Source organism: Fringilla coelebs (assembly GCF_963513975.1).
Source record: "Fringilla coelebs genome assembly, chromosome: 24".
Classification (NCBI taxonomy): domain Eukaryota; kingdom Metazoa; phylum Chordata; class Aves; order Passeriformes; family Fringillidae; genus Fringilla; species Fringilla coelebs.
Window position 1 is genome coordinate 4,128,881 of NC_140050.1, and position 24,761 is coordinate 4,153,641.

Consider the following 24,761-nt stretch of genomic DNA (forward strand, 5'->3'; position numbering starts at 1 on the left):
TGCAGGGACGTGGGAGCTGGGCCAGCTCAGGCACCCCTGGGCTGCACCAGAGGGCTCCAGGTGCTCCAAAAATCCAGGGTGTTCCCAGGAGCTTGGGGTGTTACCATGAGTCTGGAGTGCTCCCAAAAATCTGGAATGCTCCCAAAAATCCAGGGTGCTCCCAGGAGCCCGGGGTGCTCCAAGGGCTCCAGCACTTCCCACAGGACTCAGAGTCTGAGCAGCCCAGGATGCTCTGGAGCCCCCCAGACACTGCAAAGCCCCTGGAGCTCTGAGGAGTCCAAGGTGCTCCAAAGATCCCCCAAAAGCTCTGAAAGCCCCAGGATGCTCCATCAGCCCTGGAATGTTCCAAAGCCCCTGAGGTACTCGGCAGACTCCCTGGATGCTCCAAAGTCCTGGGATGTTCCAAGGCCTTCAGGAGGCTCAAGGCTCTGGGATGCTGACATGATCCCAGACCCCAGGATGCTCCAAGGACCCTGGGATCCTCCAAAACCCTGGGATGCTCCAAAAGCCTCAGGAAATGCTGATGCTTTTCCCTCTCTAGGATGTTTAGAGACCCCACGGGGGCTCCAAAACCCTGGAATGCTCCAAAACCCGCAGGATGCTCCAAAACCCCTGGAATGCTCCAAAACCCCCAGGATGCTCCAAAACCTCTGGAATGCTCCAAAACCCCCAGGATGCTCCAAAAAACCCGGGATGCTCCAAAAAACCCGGGATGCTCCAAAGCCCCGGGATGCCCCAAAAACCCCCAGGATGCTCCAAAACCCCTGACATGCTCCAAAACGCTGGGATGCTCCAAAACTCCTGGAATGCTCCAAAACCCCGAGATGCTCCAAAACCCCCGAGATGCTCCAAAACCCCTGGCATGCTCCAAAACCCCGGGATGCTCCAAAACCCCTGACATGCTCCAAAACCCCCCAGGATGCTCCAAAACCCCCGGGATGCTCCAAAACCCCCGGGATGCTCCAAAAACCCTGGGATGCTCCAAAAACCCTGAAATGCTCCAAAACCCCGGAATGCTCCAAAACCCCTGGCATGCTCCAAAACCCCGGGATGCTCCAAAAGCCCCGGGATGCTCCAAAAACCCCGGGATGCTCCAAAAACCCCCGGGATGCTCCAAAACCCCCGGGATGCTCCAAAACCCCCGGGATGCTCCAAAAACCCTGGGATGCTCCAAAACCCCGGAATGCTCCAAAACCCCCAGGATGCTCCAAAAGCCCCGGGATGTTCGAGCTGCCCGCAGACGCTGGGATGCGGGATGCGGAGAATCTCCCGGGAAAAGCAGCTGGGGGAGGGGGGGGAACGGGGCGGGGCGGAGCCGGTTCCCCCCCCGAGGCCCCCGCCCGCCCTTCCGCACGTTCCTTCCTCCCCCCCGTCATCCTCCTCCTCCTCCCCCCGCTCTCGCGACAGCTCCGCACAGAAAATGGCCCCGCGGCCGCCCCGCCGCTGATGCGCGACCCGGGCGGCGCCGGCCCCGCCGCAGCCCCGGTACGGCCGGGAGGGACCGGGAGGGACCGGGAGGGACGGGCGGGCACCGGGGAGGAGGACCGGGATCGGGGAATGGACCGGCATCCGGGATGCGGGGACAGCGGGAGCTTTACCGGCACCGGCGGGGGTGTACCGGCACCGGGACCGTATTGGCACCGTGGGTGTACCGGCACCGGGCGTGTACCGGCACCGCGACCGGTATCGGGGATGTACCGGCACCGGGACCGTACCGGTATTGGGGATGTACCGGTACCGGGAGTACCCCGGCACAGGCGGGCTGCTGGCACCGGGAAGGGAGCAATGGCACCGGGGGATGTACCGGGCCAGGGGTGGGCTGGCACCGGAGCTGGATCGGTACCGGGAATGAACCAACACCGGGGCTGTACCGGTACCGGGGGTGTAGCGGTACCAGATGATGGACCGGCACCGGGGCTGGAGCGGCACCAGGGACAGCAGCGGTACCGCAGCGGGTCCCGGGGCACCGGGGCTGTGCAGGGAGCCGGGACCTGCCCCAGCCTGGGGCTGCTGCCCGCGGGGGCTCCGGGTGACAGACTGCCCATGGGGTGGTGGCCGTGGGTGTCACTCCCCCCTGGACTTGTAGCCATGGGTGTGTGGCCCGTGGGGGCTACCAGCCCCAGAAACCAGTGGCCATGGGGCTCACCCTGGGGTTACCACTTGTAGGGCTGACAGGGAGCTGCAGGAGCCACTAGCCCTGGGTCCTGACAGGTGTGTGGCCTGTGGGAACAGCAGGACCCCCTCACATCCTGGGATGCACCTGCCGGGATCTGCCCGTGCTCCCTCCGTCTTCCCACACCTCTGGGAGCCGCTCCGTGGCTGTCAGAGCCGGGGGCTCCTGCCCTTGGCCATGGGCCGAGCTCGCCTGGTGCTGGGCTCAGCTTTGTCCAGGCTCAGGGAGGGAGCTCCAACATCCCCAGGTGGCTCCTGAAGGCAAAGTGGGGTTTCCCATGGGCCATCCACGGGCAGGCAGGTAGAGGTGGGCACCGGAGTGGTGTGGGAAAGTGAGGAAATGGCAGCAGGGCTTGGAGCCATCTGGAGGACAGTGGGGACCCTCCCCTCAGAGGGAAGAGGGGCCTGGGCTGAGCTGGCCCCGTGGATGTGACACCAAGGCCAGCACGGGGCTCAGCACTCGCCCCTCTGGATGCCCACCCGGGGTTTGGGGTGGGCTCCTCAGGCTCTGCAGGCCGATTCTGAGTTGGAAAGCAGGGAAACCCCCCGAGGGAGGGGTGACACCCCGGCAGCAGCTCTGCCCCAGCCCATGCCCGGTATTGGGGCACCCACCTTGCGTTGGACACCTGGAGCATCCCCCCCATCACCCCCAGTTCTGTGAGGGCTCCCCGCGGTTTCTGAAGCTCCAGGAGAGCCCACGGGGTGTGTTTTAGTCGGGGCTGGTGGCACTGGCAGGAGCGGAGCCTCTGGCACCGCCGGCGCTTCCTCCCCCGGCGCTCGCCGGCTGCGCGATCACATGAGCCCCTTGTTCTGAGCCTTTGTCTCATCTCCTGCGCCGAGGAGCCGCGTCTGGGGGCAGCCTCCTCATCCTCGGGCCTCAGAGATGCTCCAATCCGATTATTTGTCCCATTTATCCTCGCGGGGTGGGTTGAGCAAGGCCTCGGGGTATGGATAAAGCCCCCGGGTGGTTTGAGGGGGATGAGCTGTGTTAATTATTCACTGAGTCAGCAGCACAGCCTGCTCGGGGTGATGGGCAGCTGCAAACATCCTGCCCACCCTCACGGCTGGCAGCCCCTGGAAGGGTTTTTGGGGTCCCTGTTCACCCCACCGGGGTTGGGATGAGGGACTTTTGTGCCAGCAGCTTTTTGGGGTGGCAGGAAATAATAACAATGAGGATAATGACAGCAACAGTGGCAGCTCCAGGATTTGGGTTCCAGGGCAGTTTTGCACTGGTGGTCACATCTTGGAGGGAGCCATATTTCTGGGGGGTCCTGTTTCTGGGGGAATTGTGTCACCAGGGGGGTGACACCTCTGGGGCAGTCACGTCTCTGGTGACCACAGGAGGTCCCCTGGGGATGGGGACAGTGGCAGCTCAGCAGCACCTGGGCCAGGGTGTCACACTCAGGGCTGCAGAACAGACAGTCGTGGAGGAGGGAGGTGTTGGCCAGCACCCCATGGGAGGTGACAAATGACAGCAAGATGATCCAGGTGCCACCTGCTCTCCAAAAACCTGGGCTGGGCACAGGGTGATGCCACAGTGCTGCCAATGTGTCCTCTGCCATGTCACCCATGGGGAACCTTGAGGCCACAGGCCAAGTGTCCATCCTGCCCACCCTCACAGGATCTGCTCAAGAGGTTTCCCAGCTTTTCCAGAGAAAAAAATCGGCTTACAAGGCATCACTGGGGTGCTGCAGCAGGGAATGCCACTCTCCATGTGACATCTGTGATCCCAGAGGGACAGGACAGAGGTTCCAACACCCCAAGGCACTGCTGGCTTTGACCCTGGGGCTCCAGGAGCTCCTGTAGTGCTAGTGGGGAAGAATTTCCTGATTTCTTGGGGAAACTTCCCTGTGCTGCCCCTGAGCTCTCAGTGCCATGGCCCTGCTCCCTTTGGGCTCATCTGGAACCCACTGGTCCCAGGGCTCTGCCAGGGGTGCTGAGCTCAGGCTGGGCCACCCAGCTTTGATCCAGAGGGGCATTTCCAGCAGGGCAGCAGGAATTTTGCTTCACTGCACTCTCCAGCACCAGTGGTTCCAGCTCTGACACTTCAGGGTTGTGCACCAAAATGTGGCAGTGCCACAGGGACACTGCCCTGGGGCTGGGCAGGCAAGCACAGCCCTGCCTCGACCTTTGCAGCATTGTCTGTCCCAAAAAGAAGATTCCCAAGACCTTTTTTCCCACCAAACCCCTCATTTCTACCTGATAAACAAAGCTGCATCAGAGCTGCCAGGAGCTTTCCGTGTCTTCCCCACATCCTGAAGGGATGGAGGATAGAGATGGAGCATCCCCTCCATCCAGGGCTGAATTTCCCCTCCTGGGCCATGAGCAGCCCCAACCCTGCCCCAGATTCCCTTTTCCATGGCCAACCCCCCTCCATGGCTGGCTGATTCCATCCTGAGGCTGCTGAGCTGAGAAAACAACAACAAAAAAGGGCCCCACAACTCCCAGACAAAGCCAGGAGCCCAGGGGCAGCCACAGGAATAATCCCACATGGATTTTTCCCCCCTCCCTGGTTTATTTCTTGCTGGGCTGTGATCCCAGCATGCTGGGTGCTGCAGGAACAGCTGCTGAGCCAGGCTGAGCCCCTCTGGGCCAGACCCCCCAGAGCCAAAAGCTGGGGAAATGCCTCTGGAGCAGATGTTAATAGGAAGGATGGGGTGCCCCAGCCAGCAGAGCTCATCTCCAGGGAGATTTCCCAAGGGGTTACTGAGCTCCTGGGGAAGCATCTGCCAGTGCTCAATTCACAGCCCCAGCACTGATATTACTGTTGTTATTATTGTCATTATTATCAATGTCATAATTATCACCATTATTATAAATATTTCTACCCCTTTATCCCTTTTATTTTATCATTTTGTCCTTATTTTCTTCATTGCTTATTATTTTTTAGCATTATTATTGCCATTATTAGCACCATTTTCTCTCTCACTCCAACATTAAGACACTAGAGAGAAATGTCCCAGATTGAGAGGGGTTCCAGATAATTTTCACTGGGAATTCCAGTTTGGCTCATCCATGTGGGAGCCTCGTGCCAAGCCAATGTAATTTTGGGCAAGAACTGTCCCCACGTGCCCATCATCAACTCCCAGTCACTCAGTGGGACCTGCTGCTGCTCCTGGCTGGAAAACCCTTTGGGATTTTGAGGGGAGCACCCAGTGAGCCCCCAAACCCTGGGAGCAGGAGCAGCTCCAGCAATCCCCGTGCCTTGGAGGGGATCCCCTTGGAGGATGCTTGGAGGAATCCCTCCAGTTTGGGGGAAATTTTGGCTACAGTTGCTGTGGGCTGGAGAGGAGCAGGATCCTGGTGATGCTGGGGGGGATGTTTGGGGGCTTTGGGGACCATCCTGGGGTAGGAGAGGCAGGAAGGGACAGTGACAGCTCTGGGACCAGCCGTCCTGGGAGGGTCGGTCCCACGACCACGGGACACCGAGGAGGAGGAAGGAAAAGTACAAGGAGGAGAGGAGGAGACGGAGAAGGAGGAGGAGGGAGTCACTGTCCCCGGGCTGGGCTCTGACCTCCCTCCTGCTCCCGGTGCAGCCCCGCCGGGAGGAGCCGCCCTGTCCCTGTGCCCGTGCCCAGCTCCGGCCAGGCCATGAAGACGGAGAAGGACGAGGCTGTGGCCACCTTCTCCCTGCGGGGCAAATTCGGCACGGAGGGGGCAGGTGAGTGCCCTCAGGGGGGGCAGGAGCAGGGGAAACCTTTGCTCTGTGGCTGGGAGGTCCCTTTGGCCAAACCCCTTCCCCTGCCCAGGATGTGCCCAGGTGTGCCAGGCCGTGCCTAGGTGCGCAGGTGGCGTCACCCAGTGTGTTCCAGCCACCGTCAGGCTTCACCTGCACCAGCACAGCCCCTCCCAGCCCTCACACCCTGGGGGGCTCTGGCCCTCTCCAGCCCGACCCCCAGCCCCATTTCCCTGTCCTGAAGAGATGGGGAGGGCAGAGGGCTGGTTTGGCAGGGCCAAGGGACAGGGAGGGCAGAGGGCTGGCTTGGCAGGGCCGAGGGATGGGGAGGGCAGAGGGCTGGCTTGGCAGGCCGAGGGACAGGGAGGGCAGAGGGCTGGCTTGGCAGGCCGAGGGATGGGGAGGGCAGAGGGCTGGCTTGGCAGGCCGAGGGATGGGGAGGGCAGAGGGCTGGCTTGGCAGGGCCAAGGGACAGGGAGGGCAGAGGGCTGGCTTGGCAGGGCCGAGGGATGGGGAGGGCAGAGGGCTGGCTTGGCAGGGCCGAGCCTCACCACCTCTCCCCGCAGGCTGCAGTGACCCAGCCCTGCCCGGTGCCCCGATGCCAGTGGCGGGGAGCGGAGGGACCCCGGCCCCGGAGCTGCGGCCGCTGAAGCGCAGACCTGTCCCAGGTGAGGCCAGCCCCGCCCCGGGGAGGGGACAGCGACATCCGGGGCAGGCACAAAGCCGACGGATCTGTGTCCTTGCAGGGAAACACTACCAGTGCTCGAGCTACGGCTGCAAACTGGCCTTCTCCAGCATGCAGGAGCTGATGGACCACCTGAAGGTCCACTACAGACCCACGCAGTCCCTCGAGGGTAAGACCAGGACAGCCACGGGCTCAGAGGGAGGCAGTACTGGTGGTGGGAGATAGGACTGGGGGCAGCTGGGAGGTGCTGCAGCCCCAGCAGTGGGGCTGTCCCCCCTGGGCTGGTGCTGAATCTCTCTCCAAATTCCTCTGCCCAGGCAAAACCTTCCAGTGCCCCACCCTGGGCTGCAGCGAGACCTTCCCCAGCATGCAGGACCTCATGGCCCACATGAAGGTGCACTACAAACCCAACCGCTACTTCAAGTGAGTCCCACTGCTCCCTGTGCCCCTCCTGTCCTCTCTGGGGACACCAGCAGAGCTCATCTCCAGGGAGATTTCCCAAGGGGTTATTGAGCTCCTGGGGAAGCATCTGCCAGTGCTCAATTCACAGCCCCAGCACTGATATTACTGTTGTTATTATTGTCATTATTATCAATGTCATAATTATCACCATTATTATAAATATTTCTACCCCTTTATCATTTTGTCCTTATTTTCATCATTGCTTATTATTTTTTAGCATTATTATTGCCATTATTAGCACCATTTTCTCTCTCACTCCAACATTAAGACACTACAGAGAAATGTCCCAGACAGAGGGGGGTTCCAGATCATTTTCACTGGGAATTCCAGTTTGGCTCATCCATGTGGGAGCCTCATGCCAAGCCAATGTAATTTTGGGCAAGAACTGTCCCCACGTGCCCATCATCAACTCCCAGTCACTCAGTGGGACCTGCTGCTGCTCCTGGCTGGAAAACCCTTTGGGATTTTGAGGGGAGCACCCAGTGAGCCCCCCAGTCCTGGGAGCAGGAGCAGCTCCAGCAATCCCCGTGCCTTGGAGGGGATCCCCTTGGAGGATGCTTGGAGGAATCCCCCTAGTTTGGGGGAAATTTTGGCTACAGTTGCTGTGGGCTGGAGAGGAGCAGGATCCTGGTGATGCTGGGAGGGATGTCTGGGGGCTTTGGGGACCACCTTGGGGTGGGAGAAGCAGGAAGGGACAGTGACAGTTCTGGGACCAGCCCCGGGTGGGCTTATCCACATGGGACCCTCGTGCCGAGGCAATGTCATTTTGGGCAGGAACCCTCCCCACGTGCCCATCATCCCCTCCCGGTCCCTCTCACGGCTCTTTTTGACCCGCAGGTGTGAGAACTGCCTGCTGCGCTTCCGCACGCACCGCTCGCTCTTCAAGCACCTGCACGTCTGCTCGGACAGCGCCAGCGGCCCCGCGCCGCCCCCGCGGCCCGACCGGCCCGTCCTGCCCCCCGCTACCTGCACCCCGGAGAAGGAGCCCCCGGCCAAGCCCCCCGAGGGGCTGCCCAAGCTGCCGAGCGCCCTGCGGCCCCCGGAGAAGGAAGCGCCGGCGGCGGGCGCGGACTCTGCCCCGGCGGCGCTGCCCGCTGCGCTGCCCGGCTCGCTGGAGCCGCTGCTCTCGGGGGCCCCCCACCCCTTCCCGCTGCTGGAGCCCGCCCTGTTCGGGCCCTCGTCCTTGACTCGGTTCTCGGGGCCAGCCCCGTCCTCGGTGCCGGGGCCGTTCCTGTCCTACGTGCCCCCCTCGCCCTACGGGCTGGCGCAGCCCCCGGCTCAGCACCGCCTGCGGCCCTTCCTGCCGGGCCACGGCCCCCCCAGCGTCTCCAACGCCGTCTGGAAGAAAAGCCAAGGTGAGAGCGCGGAGCCGTGCGGGACAAACCTTCTTCTGCTCCCGCCTTGACCAGCAGCAGCTCCCGAGGAGGACCCGCCGCCGCCCAGCCGAGGATCCGGCCCCCTCCTCCCCCTCCGGCCCGGCCACTCCCTCCCCCCCAAAAAAAGCCCCGTCCCGCCCGTGCCCCCCCCTGTGCGATGTTCGATTGGGCAAAAACACCGGCTAGCGCCGAAAAACGCCTCCAAATTCTCCTCCAAATTCTCCAAAGCGGCCCTGCTGCTCCCCGGCGTGCTGGGGGGGCCGGGCCAGGGCTGCCCTCCCACGAGTCCCCCCCAGGGAGGGGAAGACCTAATGCTTGTCTCGGCCCTCGATTCCCTCCGCAGGTGTGAGTGTCAGCCCACTCCTCCCATGCTTTGGCTCAGGAGTGACTCCAGGTTAGTTTGGCACCTGCTGGGTGGGGGCTGCTTTCTGTCACTGGGGGGTTTGGGGGGCGGCGGGGGGGGCACAGGGGACGGGAGTGCTCCCCGGAGAGCAGAGGGGGAGGGCGGGCTCCCTCCTTTTTGGGAGCCACGCGGAGAGGGGATGCGGCCCAGGTGGGCTCCGAGGCAGGGGGGGTTACCGGCTGCACCCCCCAAAACCCCCCAGCCTGGCCCCGAGGGCAGAAGCAGCAGGAGGAGGAGCAGCAGCAGCAGCTGCCCGGGCTCCAGTGCCCCCAGTGCCCCCAGTCCGAGCCCAGAACCCGCCGTGCCCTGACCAGCCTGGCCCCCTGCTCCCACATTTGGGGTTCTTCCCTCGGGAAGGGAACCCCTGAGCGAGTGGGGGGCTCCAGCCCCCACAGCCCCGCGGCACCGCCCGGCTCCGGGCGATCCCTGTGCTTCCCTGCCCGCCCGTCCTTGCAGGGCACTCCTCCACCAGCCGCATCGTCTGGGAGCACACGCGGGGCCGCTACAGCTGCACGCAGTGCCCCTTCTCCACCGCCTCCCGCGAGGAGATGACCCTGCACATCGAGGACCACCGCAAGAACCCCCCACCCGGGCGCCTGGAGGCAGAGATGGGTACGGGAGGGACCCCCCCCCCGGCTCCGGGATGCTCCCGGGGGTGGCAGGGATCCGCAGGGATAAGGCACATCCTGGTCCCTCTGGCCTGGCACAGCCTGGCTGGGTTTCAGTCCCTGCTTCCCCAGCCTGCACAGCAGTGCCCTGGAGGGGTTTGTGTGCCCTTCCTGTGCCCCCTGCAATGGCCTGGGGGGTGTCTGTGTGCCCCCTCTGTGCCCCCAGCCCCTCAGTGCCCTTGGAGTCTGTCTGTGCCCCCCAGTCCCTCAATGCCCCTGGGGTTTGTGTGCCCTCCCCGTGCCCTCTCCATGCCCCCCAACCCCTCCTGTGCCCTGGAGGGGTCCATGTGCTTGCCCTCCCTGTGCCCCTCAGCCCCTCAATGCCCCTGGGGGTGTCTGTGTGCCCTCCCTGTGCCCCCCAGCCCCTCAATGCCCCTGGGGGTGTCTGTGTGCCCTCCCTGTGCCCCCCAGCCCCTCAATGCCCCTGGGGGTCCGTGGTTCCCCCCCCCACACGACGTGCTGACACTTCTCTTCCCTCTCCCTCCAGATTTCGGGGTGGGGCTGGCCCCGTTCCACACCAAGCTGCCGCCGGAGATGGAGAACTCCCTGTACTCCCAGCTTTGATGCCCTCGGCTCCCAAGGGACTCTCCTGCACCTCCCGTCCCTCCCCTGAGCCTGGCAGGGGGCACAGCACAGCCCTGAGCTGGGACAGGCCGCCCTCCCTGGGGACAGGAGCAGCAGAGGGGCCGATGTTTCCCCTGGAATTTCCTCTCCCCTTCCTTTTTATTTTCGGGAGCTCTCCAGCAGCCGGAGCCGCTGTTTCTCCCTCCCTGAAAGGTTTCGTTGCTTCAGCCCCGAGGGCTCTGCAGGGAGCCCGGTAGGTTCTCAGGAGTTAGTGGACTTCTCTGGAATGAGATCTCGGAAAAATAAATGGGAATTGTACAGGTGTGGCAGCCGGGAGAGACTCTGTCAGTCCCCGTGGGGTGGGGGGAGCAGGGCTGGCACTGAGGAGCTCCCCAAAACCAAGGGAGGGGGACATGGGGACACAGGAGGTGTGACACTGCTCCCGGGCTGGCCCTGCCAGGGGCTGGCTTGGGAAAGGAGAAAGGGAAGAGTTTGGGAAAGGGGACAGTTTGGGAAGGAGAAAGGGAAGAATTTGGGAAAGGGAAGAGTTGGGGAAAGGGGAAGGTCGGAGGAAGGGGAAGGTCTGAGGAAGAGGAAGGGCCACTCCGTCGTGCCCCTGCCAGCACATCCCAGAGCACGCAGGGCTGGAGCCTCTGCCAGCTGCACCCCAACAACCAGAGCAGGGTGGGACCCCGAGCCCCCGTGCCTGTCCCAGCCCTGCTGCACACACAGGGCATGGAATGGCACAGAAGAGCCATTGGGAGGGGCACGGGCCCAGGTGCCAGCCTGGGGGGCTGCACCCCCCGTGGGAGCAGCCTGGGGCTCCCCCAGTCCCGCTCTGCCAGGCCCAGCCCAGCGGGGTGAAAAGTTTGCTGCAAACTGGTTTGAGGGGAGGCGTGCTGGGACCTGCTGGTGCCCACGCCAGCCCGGGCTGGGAGCGAGGGATGGGAGCGAGGGAAGAGCCGGCAGCCCCTGCCCTGCTCTGCTCCCAGCGCTGGGAGGGGCCACAAACACCGGGAGAGGGCTCAGAACGGCCCAGGGGCCACCGGGGCGGGGTGGGCATCCCTTCCTTCCTCCTGCCATTCCTTTCTTCCTCCGGCTGCCATCCCTTCCCTCCTGCTGCCATCCCATCCTTCCTCCTGCTTCCATCCCTTCCTTCCTCCTGCTGCCATCCCTTCCCTCCTGCTGCCATCCCATGCTTCCTCCTCCTGCCATCACATCCTTCCTCCTGCTGCCATCCCATGCTTCCTCCTCCTGCCATCCCATGCTTCCTCCTGTCATCCCTTCCTCCTGCTGCCGTCCCTTCCTTTCTCCTGCCATCCTTCCCTCCAGCTGCCATCCTCTACAGGGTGAGCAGCACCCCAGGATGTCCTGGGTCTCTCTCCTGCAGCCCCCCTGAGCTGGCACCGTGCCCTCCCCAGTCCAGTCCAGTCCCCTCAGACCTTGAAGTGTCCCTGAGCTGCTGGGACCTGGCAGAGTGACAGCTCATCCCAGAGCCAGCACGGGGTCACAGAGCACCCCAAAGGGACCCCCAGGTCGCAAAGTGGGGCAGGGGGCACAGCTCAGCCCCCACACCCAGCTGGCCCCTCTGAACACTGTCCTGCCTCCTCCAGGGCCGTGCCACCCCAAAGGGAGGAGGGGAGACCCTTCCCAGGCTGTCCCTGACCCTGGGTCTGGCTCTGCCCCCCCCAAGGGCAGCGCTGGCCCATGGGGGTCCTGCAGACCCCAGCCCACAGCAGAGCCCCCCCCTCTGTCCCTGCCAGCCCAGGCTGAGCCAAACCCAGCCCTCGTGGGGACAGGGGACAGTCCCTGCTCCCAGCACAAACCCAAACGTGCCCCAGAGCCCCCACTCCGAGCATTCCTGGCTGGTCCCAAGGCAGAGGCAGCCAAGACAAGCTCCATAGCAATGGATTTTTAAAAACTGAAGTCTTTATTAAAGTTTTATCCAAATTTTGTAACAAAAGATACAAAAGGGCTGGAGATCCTTATTTCTGGGACTAGTCTGACCAATCAAAACCTGACAGTTACTAGGCTAATATAAAATCCATACAATCTGCTAAAAATGCAGGGAAAAAAAATTAGAAGTAACTGCTGCTCTGACTTTTTTTTTTTCTTTTTTTAAAATTCCTTAAACATTTATAAGTTACTCAGTTTGCATTTTACAGGATTAGTTCTTCTCCGAATGGTCACAGCGACTGTACAATGCAAGAGACACCAGCAAAGCGAGGCAGGAGGGGGGATGTGCTGCTGAACACACCCCACACCCCCCGGGAGGGGAGGGCTGGAGCCTCGGCCCCGGGGGCACACGGAGCCCCAGCGGGAATGCCACAAAGTGCCAGTGCTTGTCTGCACCCCCGGGCTGTCCCCACCCCGAGCATCCCTCCCTCCCTCCCCGGGCCCTTCTCCCCAGGGATGCGCTGGCTGGACACCTCTGGGATGGCAGGGAAGGTGGGAACGGGGCTGGGAATGCTGCGTGCACCTGCCTGGCTCCCCCAAATCCTCCCTCCAGCCAGCTCGGGGTGCCACGAGGGAGGAACTGGAGCTCTGCTCCCTGCTGGGAACCCAGGAGGAGGAAGAGGAGGATGGCCAGGCCAGGCTGGCACCAGGGGCCCGTGCAGAGGTGGCACTGGCTGGCAGAAGGACCCTGAGAATTTCCAGGCTAACACGGTCTGCAGGAGCATCAATCACAGTGATGGTGGCTGCACAGGGCTGTGCAGTGTGAAATGAGGGGTGGAGGAGCAGTACCCCCTCACCTGCATTCCCTATCCCTTCCCAAAGCTGCTGCAGGGCTCCCCGCAGCACAGACACAGCCACAAGAACCCCCCTCACCTGGGACAGCCCAAGGGATGGTTCTTTAGTGGCCAATGGGAAAAATGTTCCAGTTTATAAAATAAAATAGGAAAGCAAGTGCAGGGTTACTGCAAGGTGCATCGGCAGAGGTACCAGGTCATGCAAGCAGCCCCTCCCTCCCTCCCTCCCCCAAAACCCCAGGCACCCCCATCCCCAGCACTAAAGCATCTTCAAGCATGTCCAGAGATCACATCACCATGATTTCAGATCTGAGACACCCTCAGGATCCTTGTGAGTCCACGCAGATGAACCAGATTTTGCACCCGAGGTGGCTCAAAAAGCATCTTCAGAGCCCTGGGCTGAGGGCACGAGGGTGGCAAAGGCCTTCTGTGCTGGCAGGGTGACAGCTGGAGCTCTGGGTCCAGTGTGGCACAGCTGATTTGGGACACACAGATACCCTAAGGAGGAGATTTTTTTTCCTCTTTTTTTTTTGATTTCTTTTTTGGCTTTTTTTTGCTTTTTTTTTTTTTTTTTGCTTTTTTTTTAAGCTGCTGCACAAACCACCGAACGGAGAAAAGCCTTTGGTCATGAGATACTTGTGAGAAAAAAAGTGAGCCTTGTATGGAAGATTCCCCTGAATGCCTACAGTATTCTAAATCTTAAAAAAATATATTGTGGACGCTGCAGCCATACAAAGGGGGAGGAGGAGGAGCGGGAGACAGGGATTTACAGTCTCACACAGACACAACGGGGAGGTTAAGACAAGCACAGTCAGAGTCTGTAAAACTGATTGGCTCGCTGGGATCAGTCATCCTCATCATCCTCTTCATCCTCTGCATCTTCCTCTCCTTCATCCTCTAGACTTCGTTTTCTCTTCTCCCCACACGGGTGGTCTGCAAAGAGAGGGGGGATTCACTCTCCCAGCCCAGCCCAGGGACAGCAGCTGAGCTCTGCAGCTGGCAGGGGACAGACTGGCACCACTTGGGAGCAGATCTATGGGACAGACTGGCACCACGTGGGAGCAGATCCACTTTGACAGCAGATCCAAGGGACAGACTGGCACCACATGGGAGCAGATCCATGGGACAGACTGGCACCACTTGGGAGCAGATCCATGGGACAGACTGGCACCACTTGGGAGCAGATCCACTTTGACAGCAGATCCAAGGGACAGACTGGCACCACATGGGAGCAGATCCACCCTGCCCCGCTGCTCCTGGAAAAGCCTGGGCTGACATGAGACACCAACAACTTTCTCTGCCCTCCTGAACAACAGCTGAAAAGGGGATTCTTTTTTTTGTTGTTGTTGTTGAGCATCCTCAAAAACACAGCATCTGCAGAAATCAGGCACTCCTGACCAAGCTCAGGCCCCCCTGGCCTGGCACTGCTGAGGCCTCAAATCCTGGGGCAGTTTTGGGCCCCTCCTGACAAGGAGGACCTGAAGGGGCTGGAGAGTGTCCAGGGCAGGGAACTGAGCTGGGGAAGGGTCTGGAGCACCAGGAGAGGCTGAGGGAGCTGGGAAGGGGCTCAGCCTGGAGCAGAGGAGGCTCAGAGGGGACCTTGTGGCTCTGCACAGCTCCTGACAGGAGGGGACAGCCAGTCTTGTTCCAGGTAACAATGGCCTCAAGTTGCACCAGGTGAGGTTTAAATGGGATACTGGGAAAAATTCCTTCAAGGAGGAGGTGGTCAGGCATTGGCACAGGCTGCCCAGGCCAGTGGTGCAATCACCACCCCTGGAACTGCTCAAAAAAATGTGGATGTGGCACTTGGGGACAGGGGTCAGTGGTGAACATGGTGGTGTTGGACTCAATATTAGAGGGATTTTCCAACTTTAACAATTCCATGATACATCCAAGATCACTTGAATTCACACCAGCCACAATATTCTGTCAACTTTCATCTGGGTGTTTGTTTGTACAACCAGATGAGCCTGGCCCCAAGCTCAGATCTGAGAGGGGAATGTGTCCCCAAGAGATTCCCTCAGACCTTCCTGGGACAGAAGCCCTGCTCCTGCAGGGCCCATCGCTTCCCAGAACTGCTTTTCTAAGCAGCTGACCTCTCACATTTCCCAGAATTACCCAGCATGGCTGGAATTTCATCCCTTTCCCTCCCTGTGTGACCCTTGGTGGTGACACTGCTCAGCACCAGCTCAGGCAGAAAAGCTGCTGCAACAACAGCCCTGCACTGAGGCTGAGGAAGCTCCAAAACCACCAAATATTGACTGTTGAGGGAGCTCTGCAAGAAATTGGATTGTTACGACTCAACTCACCCTCTTCAGCTTCATCTTCTTCATCCTCCTCACCATCCTCCTCCTCATCTTCCTCCTGGAGTGAAAACAAGAGGCTTTGTAGCAGGAACCCCAATTCCATGAGCAGTAATCCCAGTCCTGCTCCCCTCTCCCACCCCACTGAAGCCTGAGGGTGGCAGGAGAAGCTCTGGACCTCCAAGAGCTCCTCACATGGCACAGATGGGGCTGGATGGATCCATCACTCAGAGCCACGGAAGGGCCAGGCCAAGGCTGAACTGGAAACTCTCTGGAGTTTGTGACTCTCAGCAGCCCAGGGAAAAGCCAGAGTGGGTGGCAACTCCTGAGATCTGCCCCCAGAGAGGCTCCTGTGACACCTGGGTAACCAGACAAGGGACACACGTGTGACCTTGTGACAGCCTCACCTCATCATCTACTCCATCCTCCTCCTCTTCACCTTCCAGATCATCGTCTTCATCTTCCTCGTCATCAATGACTTCTTCATCCAAATCATCTTCCTCCTCATCATCCTCCTCTTCCTCACCTTCTACCAAAAAGGGGGAGGGAGGGAAGTGCCCCAGTTCCCAAGCCCAGGCACCCCTCACCTCTCAGGGCTGTGTGAGCAGCAGGGAGGGGTCACAGAGGATGAGGAGGGACAGCACCAAGCCCTGTCACCTCCCAGCAAGTCCCACACCCTGCCAGGAGTGGGGTGGGGGAGGGAAAAGGGGTGAGGGACCCCCACAGCCCCTCCTCCAGTGCCAACCCCATGGGTGGAACCCGCCCAAAAGCGCTAAAGGGATCATTACCAAGCAGGAAAAAAGGGAAGAGAAAAAAATCCTCACCTTCCCCATTCTCATAATCATCTTCCAGTGCATCCCCATCTGCTTCAGGGTCTGAGTCAGGGGCTTCCTGCTCGTCAGCATCAAAGCCATCCAGGTAGGTGAGCTGGGGCAGGAGGGCGAACACGCTCTCCCGGTAGTTGATGAGCATCGTCACCTCACAGTTGAACAGGTCCAGACTGTGGAGGTTTGGCAACTTTTTCTGCAAAAATCAATTTGTTAAAGTTATTTACAGAGCTGTCTGAAGATCAGGAAGGCAAGGCAGGGTGGCTGGGGCACTGCCCAGGTCCAGCACAGAGTGGTTCTGCCCCACATGCTCCTCAGATGGAGAGGAGTCACTGCTCCTCTCATTGTGGGCACGAGAAATTTCTGTCCAGCTCCTCTGCCCTGGCTTCCCTTTCTGGAACAAACTCTCTGTGTAGCTGCAAATCTTTCCTTCTTCTGAGGAGGCCCAGCAAGCTCAGGAGTAGCTGAGCTGGATTCATCCTGCTCAAAAGATCAGGCAGAGCTCAGGGAGAGCTGCAGCCTGGGTGCCCTTGGCACAGCCCAGCTCAGGCCATCACAGCGGGCACCACGCCAAGGAAAGGAGGAGCCAAACAATCCCAATTTCCTTCTGGAGGGAATGGATGGACAAACAGCCAGTGAGACAAATGCTCTGTGTCAGACCTTCCAGGTGTCCCTCAGAACCTTCCTGGGGCAGCTCAGGGGGAGCCTCAGAGGCCTTTTCCAGCCTCACTGACCACTGTGGGAATGGGAATGGGAGCCCTGCAGTGCTGGGGCAGCAGAACCTTCAGGCTGATGGGACAGATGCCCTCAGTGCTGTCCAGTTACCTCATTCCATGACACCCCAGGTGCCACCTACCTCCAACTGCCTCCGACCCTTTCCCGGTCCCTTCTCAGCTGGGCACTGAGCATCCACAGTTTTACTCATCCAGCCCCATTTCACGCTTCTTTTAGCAACTGGCTGCTGCTTTTCCAGACTGAGGAACCATTAACTACTGGCCCAGCCTCAAACTGGGATCAAATCTGTTCCCATCAGAACCACGAAGTGCTGTTGGAACAGGTACCAAGACGTTGGATTCCTGCTGCACAGACCCAATCCCCAAAGGAAAAGTCATCCCTGGGATTCCAGCACAGCCTCCACTCACCAAGGGCTCCAGGGTATTGATGTCTTTGATCTTGTTGCCACTTAGGTTCAAGTGTGTCAGGTTGGGAGTTTTCTCTGCTAGAACTTCAAGGCCACCAGAAATCCTATTATCACTCAGCTCCAGCTGAAGGGAGGGAATATCACATGGTCACCAAGTGTTTCAGCTTGTGATACAGGGAAGGAAATTGCACTGAGAACTGGGCTACAATGAGCACCCAAATTTCAGCTCAGGAGGTCAAGTTCGCCCTTAAAACCCCTTTCCTGCAGGGACACAGCACTGCCAGCCACCCCCATGCTGGTAAGCGCTCCAAAATCCAAAATATTTATGGTGTCATGAAGCTTCTGACAGCAGCACAAGAGCAGAAAAACAAGACAGGAAGAGCACTAAACACCTGAAGAACTCAGAAGGGTTTTGTTGCACACTAAAACCAACCCCTCTCACTCGCTCAGATAACAAGCAAGGAGCAAAATTCAAGATATTTTCTGGCAAATACAGAAAAACCAACAGCCACCAGGGGCAGCACAAGGCCAAGGCTGCTGGAGATGAGAGCAGAGTCCTGACTCACCTTCCGGAGCTTGTTGAGTTTGGGGAGGTTGGACACGGACAGCAGGTTGATGTTGATCATGCTGAGGAACTCCAGGTTCTCAAAGTCTGCGGAGAGGCCGGCCACCTTGCCATCCTCTGAGCGACAGTTGTCCAGGACCAGCTCCTTCACCTGCACAGGGACAGCCACAGCTGTCACCACAGCTGCCACCCTGCCTGAAGGTGACATCCCCAACACGCCCCGAGCTCAGCTGTGCCTCCAGGTCCTCCTCGCTCAAATTTAGGACCTTAAAGCCAAATAACTTTTGGTGACAGTCCCTCATTGTGGTTGGGGTTTCACCCTCTAAGCACAAGCCACCACCACACTGCTGCTGTCCCCACCAAGTCCCCATCCTCCAGGGGTTTGGAACCACGAGGTCACATCAATAAAGCTTTCAGAGTCAGCTTCAGGCTCTGCTAACGAGGGGCCAAACGAGGTCAGCTGGGTTTGTCCCCTCTCACTTTGTCCCCCACCCCCCTGGGGTGCCAGGAAACCTGTCCCCATGGGACTGACCTCCCTGTGACAGTGTCAGTGAGGTGACACAGGCTGAGCTCAACCTCAGGCTGGTGACACAAGACCTCTGATGGCACCAAACACTGTGCCCAGCATGGATTCCACATCCAGGAACCTCCAGGAATTCAGCACACGAAGGAATCAACCCCCCTGTGCCACCAGGACCACCAAGCAGCAGCACAGACACCTGGGGGGAAACACCCCTGTCCCCCCAGACACAGCCCCAGCTCTCACAAACCACTCCCAAAACCTGCTTTTACCCCACACATTCTTGACAGCAAGATGCAAAAATGAGCCTTGGCCAGAAGGCTCGTGGCGCTCTCCAAATTCCTCCTTCGCAGCGCTCCCATTTTCCCTCTCCTGCTCACACCAGCCAGCTCCCAGAGTCATTTCCAACACTCTGCCTTCCCAGAGGGACAGCCTGGGGCTGGGGGCCATCTCTGCCACCTTCACAGCACAAGCTCAGCATGAATTATTACCTCAAACTCCTCAAGTGGCATCGCTGCTTGGGGGTTTGAGGTGAGGCTCTCAGAAGTTTTGGAGCCGAGTGTGTTTTGCTCCCCAACAGGTCAGAGAACTGATGTGCTCCAACCAAAGCGGGACTGTCACCGTGGTGGGGGTAAAGGCGGCAAAGGGCAGACCTGGGTGGCTGTGAGCACAGAGGTGAGCCTGAACTCCAGCAGGTTATCATGGAATCCTGGAATGGTTTGGGTTGGAGGGGACCTCAAAACCCATCCAGTGCCACCCCTGCCATGGCAGGGACACCTTCCACAGTCCCAGGCTGCTCCAGGCCCTGTCCAGCCTGGCCTTGGGCACTGCCAGGGATCCAGGGGCAGCTGCTCTAGGGGACCCGAGCCTAAGCCAGCCAAGCCCGGCTTTACCCCAGGTCAGGCCCTTTCTGCTGTCCCAGGACACGCAGGGACACCCAGCCCTGACCACGGGCACCAGGCGCTCGCAGCTCCTCCTGCCCAGCCGCTCCGCTCCTGCAAATCCCCCGGCCGTGCCCGAAGCCGCTTTAATCTCCACCCAAAGCCCCGCTCACCGCCCGTTCCCCCCGTGCTCGGTGCCACGGCCCGCGGCTGCCACGACACCGAGCGTCCCCGGGGCCAGGGAGGGACCGGGCACGGCCCAGCGGGGCGGCCCGGGACGGGGGATCCGGGAAAAGGGGAACGGGGAGATCCGGGGGAAAGGGGAGATCCGGGGGAAAAGGAGAGATCGGGGGGAAAGGAGAGATCCAGGGGAAAGGGAGCGGGGAGACGCGGGGAAAAGGGAATATCCGGGAAGGGGCGGCCGGAGGAGACCCGGGGATGAGGCGGCCCCGGAGCGGGTGAAGAGCGCTGGGCCCGGCCCCGAGGCCGCCGGCGGAGGGCAACGGGCGGCCCCAGCGGCACCTAAAGGTTCCTGCCCGCAGCCCCCGAGCCCCCGCCCGGGCGGAGGAGCCCGCGGGAGCCGCTCCGGGCCCGGCCGGGCCCCGCTAACATGGCCGAGCCGCCATGGCCGCGCGGGGCCGCCCCGGCCCGGGCCCGCTGAGTGCGGCGGGGCCCGGTCCGGCCCGGCCCTGCCCGCTGCCCGGCCCGCCGTCCCTCCGCGCCCCTCCGCGGGCCGGGCCGGGCCCCGCCGCCGCCTCCAGCGCGGCCCCGGTGCGGGCGGGCCCCGCCGCGCACGTGCGCGCCGCCATGCCGGGGCTGCGGGCCGGGCGGGAGCGCTCCCGCCGCCGCGCTCCGCTCCCGCCACAGCCGCCCCGTGCCCACCCCGCCAAACCCGCCCGGTCCCCGCCGAGCGGGACCCCCGCGGGCCGCTCTCCCACCGCCAACCTCCCCCCCGCCATCATCCCGCCCGCAGCACGTGCCGCCCCGCTCCCCGCCGCACCTCGCTCGGCTTCTTGTTGCGCAGCTCCAGCGTCACGCGCTTCTCCATCTCCATGCTCCCGCCGCTCCGCTCCGCCGAGCCCGAGCCGCGCTCCGCTCCCGGTGCCGCTCCCGGTGCCGCTCCCGGCCCCGCCGCGCTCCCGCTCCCGCTCCCGCCCCCGCCCGCGCGCGCCGCCGCCGCCCGGCGCAGGAAGAGGCGCCAACGGCAACAAAGGCGCGCGCGCCGCGCCCCCCCACCCGGCCCGCGCCGGCAGCGCCCCCTGCCGGCAGCGCCCCGCACACGCACACGCACACACACCGCGACCACAAGGACCCGGGTTCGAGCCCCGGCACCGCACGGCCGCGGGCCCGGGGCTCACCGGGGCGCTCCCCACCCGCCGCACCGCGTTCCGCGGGCACGTCTCTGTCCCCAGGCACCGTGCTGCCAGCTGCCGTGGCACGTTCCGATCCTCAGGTGCCGTGTTCCGGTCTTCGGCAGCATGTTCCAATCTCCAGAGCTGCATTCACATCCCCAGGCAATGTGTTCCAGTCTCCAGTGCTGTGTTCTCATCCTCAAGAACCACAATTCCTTCTCTAGAGCCACTTTCCCATCCCCAGTTACCACAGTTCCATCTCCAGAGCCATGGTCTCATCTCCAGAGTCACATTCCCAACCTCAAGCACTGTGTTCAGTTTCCAGCATCCTCAAGCACCATCGTTCCTTCTCCAGAGCCACATTCCCATTGACAGACACCATGGTCCCATCTCCAGAGCCATGGTTCCATCTCCAGAGCCACATTTCCATCCTCAAGAACCAGGATTCCTTCTCCAGAGCCACATTCCCTTTGACAGACACCATGGTCCCATCTCCAGAGCCACATTCCCATTCCCAGGGACCATGGTTCCATTTCCAGAGCCACATTTCCATCCTCAAGAACCAGGATTCCTTCTCCAGAACCGCATTCCCAGGTACCATGGTTCCATTTTTCCATCTCCAGAGCCGTGTTCCCATTCCCAGGCATTGTGTTCCAGTCTCCAGAGCCACATTCCCATTCCCAGGCACCGTGTCCCAGTCCCCAAGGGCTGTTCCCATCCCCAGGCACCACAATCCCTTCTCCAGCTCCATGCTCTCACCCCCAGGTGCCTCGCACAGGACAAGGGGAAAGGCCTCAAGCTGCTCCAGGGGAGGTCTGGGGTGGAGATCAGGAGAAATTCCTTCACAGAAAGTTGGGCCAGGCCCTGGCACAGCTGCCCAGGGCAGTGCTGGGGTCCCCACCCCTGGAGTGGTCAAACCACACGTGGATGTGGCACTTGGGGACGTGGATTAGTGGTGGCCTTGGCAGTGCTGGGGTCATGGTTGGACTCCATGATGCCAGAGGGCTTTTCCAACCTCAGCAATTCTCTGTTTTCCTGTCCCCAGTGCCACCTTCCCATCCCCAGTGCCATGTTCTTATCCCCACTGCCACTTTCCCATCCTCAGTGCCACTTTCCTGTCCCCAGTGCCATGTTCCTGACCCCAGTACCCACTTGTCCCCACTGCCACATTCCCATTCCTAGGGATACATACCTGTCCCCTGTGCCACTTTGTTGTCCCCACTGCCACTTTCCCATCCCCAGTGCCATGTTCCTGTCCCCAGTGCCTCATTCCCACCCCCAATGCCACATCCCTGTCCCCAGTGCCATGTTCCTGTCCCCAGTGCCATGTTCCTGACCCCAGTGCCACCTTGTTGTCCCCACTGCTGTGTTCTTGTCCCCTGCCACTTTCCCATCCCCAGTGCCATGTTTCTGTCCCCACTGCCTCATTCTCACCCCCAATGCCATGTTCCTGTCCCCAGTGCCATATTCCTGTCCCCAGTGCCATGTTCCTGACCCCAGTTCCACTTTGTTGTCCCCACTGCTGTGTTCTTGCCCCCTGCCACTTTCCCATCCCCAGGGCCACGTTCTTGTCCCCAGTGCCACTTCCCCATCCCCAGTGCCACTTTCCAGTCCCCGGTGCCACTTTCCCATCCCCAGTGCCACTTTCCAGTCCCCAGTGCCACTTTCTCGTCCCCAGTGCCACCTTCCCGTCCCCAGTGCACTGTTTTTGTCCCCAGTGCCACGTTCCTGTCCCCCTGCCCGGCCCCTGTCGCTGTCGCAGCCCCTCCCAGCCCGCGGGCCGTGCTGATAAAGGCAGGGTGTGTGTCGGGCTCTGGGCTGCAGGAAGGACGAGATAACAGCGGCACCTCCCTCCCTGCGGGGCTGCAATGCTGTTTGTCCCTTCCCTCGAGTGACAGGGACACACAGAGCCCTGGGCACAGCCCGGAACAGGGGACAGGACAGGGCCAGCAGGACGCTCACTGCCCCTGCCCCAGGAGGTGGCCTCAGCCCTGCTGTCCCCCCAGGGGTGACAGAGCTGGTGGGACCCCCCTGCATGGCTGGGGAAGGTCCCCACTGGTGACACAGAGCAGGAGGAGGATTCCTGCAGGATTTGGGCACTGCCTGCCACTGCCCTCCAAATGGCTGAAAAAGAAGCCAGAGAAATCTCTCTGATCCACCAGCAAGGCTCCAAGTAAACAGGAACACGAGGGCTCACGGGCCAGGCCCCACTGTCCCTCATTGTCCCCTCTGGCACAGGGCCACCAGCTGCCTTGTATGGCAGGAAATGGCTTTGTGGGCCACCGTGGGTCACTGCTGCCACTTGGCTCAAGCGCCAGCCTGCTCTCTCTGGGAGGAGCAGAACGTTCAGAGAGGGGCTCAGCTCCAAAAGGACCAAACCCAGGCTTTTTCAGAGCAGATAAGGAATATCTCTGGGGAGAAAAATCGCCTTTAACGCGTTTTTGGCACCTCTGTGACTCCTCTGGCTGAGCACAGCTCAGGTTCTCCAGCCAGAGAGAGGCACCACACCAGCTCCCCCTCCTTGGGGGGCCCTAAGGAGACCCCAAACCCACCCAGTTCTGGGGCTGTGTGGAGCTGGGCAAGGAGATGGAGGAGGGGATGAGTTTGGGGAAGGGATGGAGGATGGGATGAGTTTTGGGAAGGGATGGAAGATGGGATGAGTTTTGGGCATGGATGGAGGAGGGGATGAGTTTTGGGCATGGATAGAGGATGGGATGAGTTTTGGGGATGGATGGAGGATGGGATGAGTTTTGGGGATGGATGGATGGAGGATGGGATGAGTTTTGGGCATGCATGGAGGAGGGGATGAGTTTTGGGCATGGATGGAGGATGGGATGTGTTTTGGGCATGGATGGATAGAGGATGGGATGAGTTTTGGGCATGCATGGAGGAAGAGATGAGTTTTGGGCATGGATAGAGGATGGGATGAGTTTTGGGGGTGGATGGATGGAGGATGGGATGAGTTCTGGGGGCGCTGAAGGAGCAGGAGAGCAGCCCAAGGCTGGAGTCAGCTCTGAGTGTCCTGCCTGGCTCAGTCACACCCCGGGGGAATGAAGGGATTTGGAAGGGAAGGGGTTTGGAACCATGGAATTTTTTAGCTTAGGAAAGAGCTTTAGGACCATTGAGTCTAACCATAAGGTCAAGGCCAGGCTGGACAGGGCTTGGAGCAGCCTGGGACAGTGGAAGGTGTCCCTGCCATGGCAGGGGTGGCACTTTAAGGTCCCTTCCATCCCAAACCATTCCTCGATGTGACAATTCTACAGCCACCGGCCACAATGGGTGGCTCGGGGTCATCCCAGGCTCCTCCGACCCTTTTCGGCTCCATCCTGGGGGGAAAGGCAGGTCCAGCTCCCGAGGGCTCCCTGGCTCCCGAGGGCTCCCCGGCTCCCGAGGCTCCCCGGCTCCCGAGGCTCCCCGGCTCCCGAGGGTTCCCCGGCTCCCGAGGGCTCCCCGGCTCCCGAGGGCTCCCCGGCTCCCGAGGCTCCCCGGTTCCCGAGGGCTCCCCGGTTCCCGAGGGCTCCCCGGCTCCCGAGGCTCCCCGGCTCCCGAGGGTTCCCCGGCTCCCGAGGGCTCCCCGGCTCCCGAGGGCTCCCCGGCTCCCGAGGGCTCCCCGGTTCCCCAGGGCTCCCCGGTTCCCGAGGGTTCCCCGGCTCCCGAGGGATCCCCGGCTCCCCTGCTCCCGAGGGCTCCCCGGCTCCCGAGGGATCCCCAGCTCCCCGCTCCGAGCCCCGCAGCGGCCCCGGGCAGCGCAGGCGGGAGATGCTCGCAGCCATCCCCGCTCGCTGATCTGCATTTGTTGTAAGGTTCTTTCATGTCCCGTTTGAGGCTCGTTTCCTGTCCTTTGTAGCAAACAATGGCCTGTCCCCCCCGCCCCGGGCCGGGGTGGCTTTATCTCCCTCCCCTGGGCCGCGCTCCCTCGGGAGCTGAGCTTTTCTGTTTGCCTCCCAATAAAACCCCTGCTCTGCTTCCCCCGAATGGGTTTTAAAGCTGCGGCTCGCAGGGGATGTCTGGGAGATGCATTTGCAGGGATCTCGGCTCTCTGCGCTCGGGCAGATTAACGCCAAGCCGGTAATTTACTGCGGGTGACAGCGCTGCGAGGCTGGACTGGAACTGCTGACAGGGGTTGAAATTCAGGTCTGGAGCTTTTCAGGCAAGCTGGAGCACAGATGCCGGGAAAAAACGTATTATCTGTCTGTTATACAACACAACATCACCGGCCTGTGTTTTATACAGAGTTTAACTGCTTCCCTCCTGGCCCGGTGGCTCCTCAGAGTCCCTGGGGAGCCCTGGCTGTGCCACAAGGAGCTGCCCACCACAGCTCTCCTGTCCTCAAAACAGCCACAAGGATCCCCCAGGTGTCCCGTGTCCTCCAGGAGAGCTGGGGGTGCTCACCTGGAGAGGAGAAGGCTCCAGGGA

The 24,761-nt window shown here is 61.1% G+C and overlaps 2 protein-coding genes across 4 annotated transcripts; one reads left to right on the top strand and one right to left on the bottom strand.

Moving 5' to 3' along the window:
• The first annotated feature begins 1,401 nt into the window (after nucleotides 1-1,401).
• On the top strand, nucleotides 1,402-10,247 carry ZNF414 (zinc finger protein 414). 2 transcript variants are annotated; one of them, XM_084221028.1, is made up of 9 exons: nucleotides 1,402-1,485; nucleotides 5,709-5,833; nucleotides 6,415-6,516; nucleotides 6,595-6,702; nucleotides 6,851-6,956; nucleotides 7,833-8,350; nucleotides 8,715-8,765; nucleotides 9,231-9,386; nucleotides 9,930-10,247. In XM_084221028.1, exons 2-9 carry the CDS (start codon nucleotides 5,764-5,766, stop codon nucleotides 10,004-10,006), a joined length of 1,188 nt encoding a protein of 395 aa, XP_084077154.1. In that variant the 5' UTR covers nucleotides 1,402-1,485; nucleotides 5,709-5,763; the 3' UTR covers nucleotides 10,007-10,247. The 2 variants fall into 2 exon arrangements, with proteins under 2 accessions (XP_084077154.1, XP_084077155.1); XM_084221029.1 differs by lacking the exon at nucleotides 8,715-8,765.
• A 2,763-nt stretch (nucleotides 10,248-13,010) lies between these two features.
• LOC311162536 (acidic leucine-rich nuclear phosphoprotein 32 family member B-like) lies at nucleotides 13,011-20,134 on the bottom strand. 2 transcript variants are annotated; one of them, XM_084220935.1, is made up of 7 exons: nucleotides 19,994-20,134; nucleotides 17,594-17,743; nucleotides 17,029-17,151; nucleotides 15,884-16,082; nucleotides 15,467-15,585; nucleotides 15,066-15,120; nucleotides 13,011-13,689 (listed from the first exon to the last, which is right to left on the bottom strand). In XM_084220935.1, exons 1-7 carry the CDS (start codon nucleotides 20,045-20,047, stop codon nucleotides 13,601-13,603), a joined length of 789 nt encoding a protein of 262 aa, XP_084077061.1. In that variant the 5' UTR covers nucleotides 20,048-20,134; the 3' UTR covers nucleotides 13,011-13,600. The 2 variants fall into 2 exon arrangements, with proteins under 2 accessions (XP_084077061.1, XP_084077060.1); XM_084220934.1 differs by having other exon boundaries at nucleotides 15,467-15,588.
• Nucleotides 20,135-24,761: the final 4,627 nt, after the last annotated feature.

Coding starts and splice junctions, on each gene's coding strand:
- LOC311162536 (XM_084220934.1), bottom strand. CDS start 20,047: ATGGAGATGGAGAAGCGCGTGACGCTGGAGCTGCGCAACAAGAAGCCG. Junction 16,083..17,028: donor TCAATACCCTGGAGCCCTTG/GTGAGTGGAGGC, acceptor TGATTTTTGCAG/AAAAAGTTGCCAAACCTCCA. Junction 13,690..15,065: donor AGAAGATGAAGCTGAAGAGG/GTGAGTTGAGTC, acceptor CTCTCTTTGCAG/ACCACCCGTGTGGGGAGAAG.
- ZNF414 (XM_084221028.1), top strand. CDS start 5,764: ATGAAGACGGAGAAGGACGAGGCTGTGGCCACCTTCTCCCTGCGGGGC. Junction 6,517..6,594: donor GAAGCGCAGACCTGTCCCAG/GTGAGGCCAGCC, acceptor GTGTCCTTGCAG/GGAAACACTACCAGTGCTCG. Junction 9,387..9,929: donor GCGCCTGGAGGCAGAGATGG/GTACGGGAGGGA, acceptor CTCTCCCTCCAG/ATTTCGGGGTGGGGCTGGCC.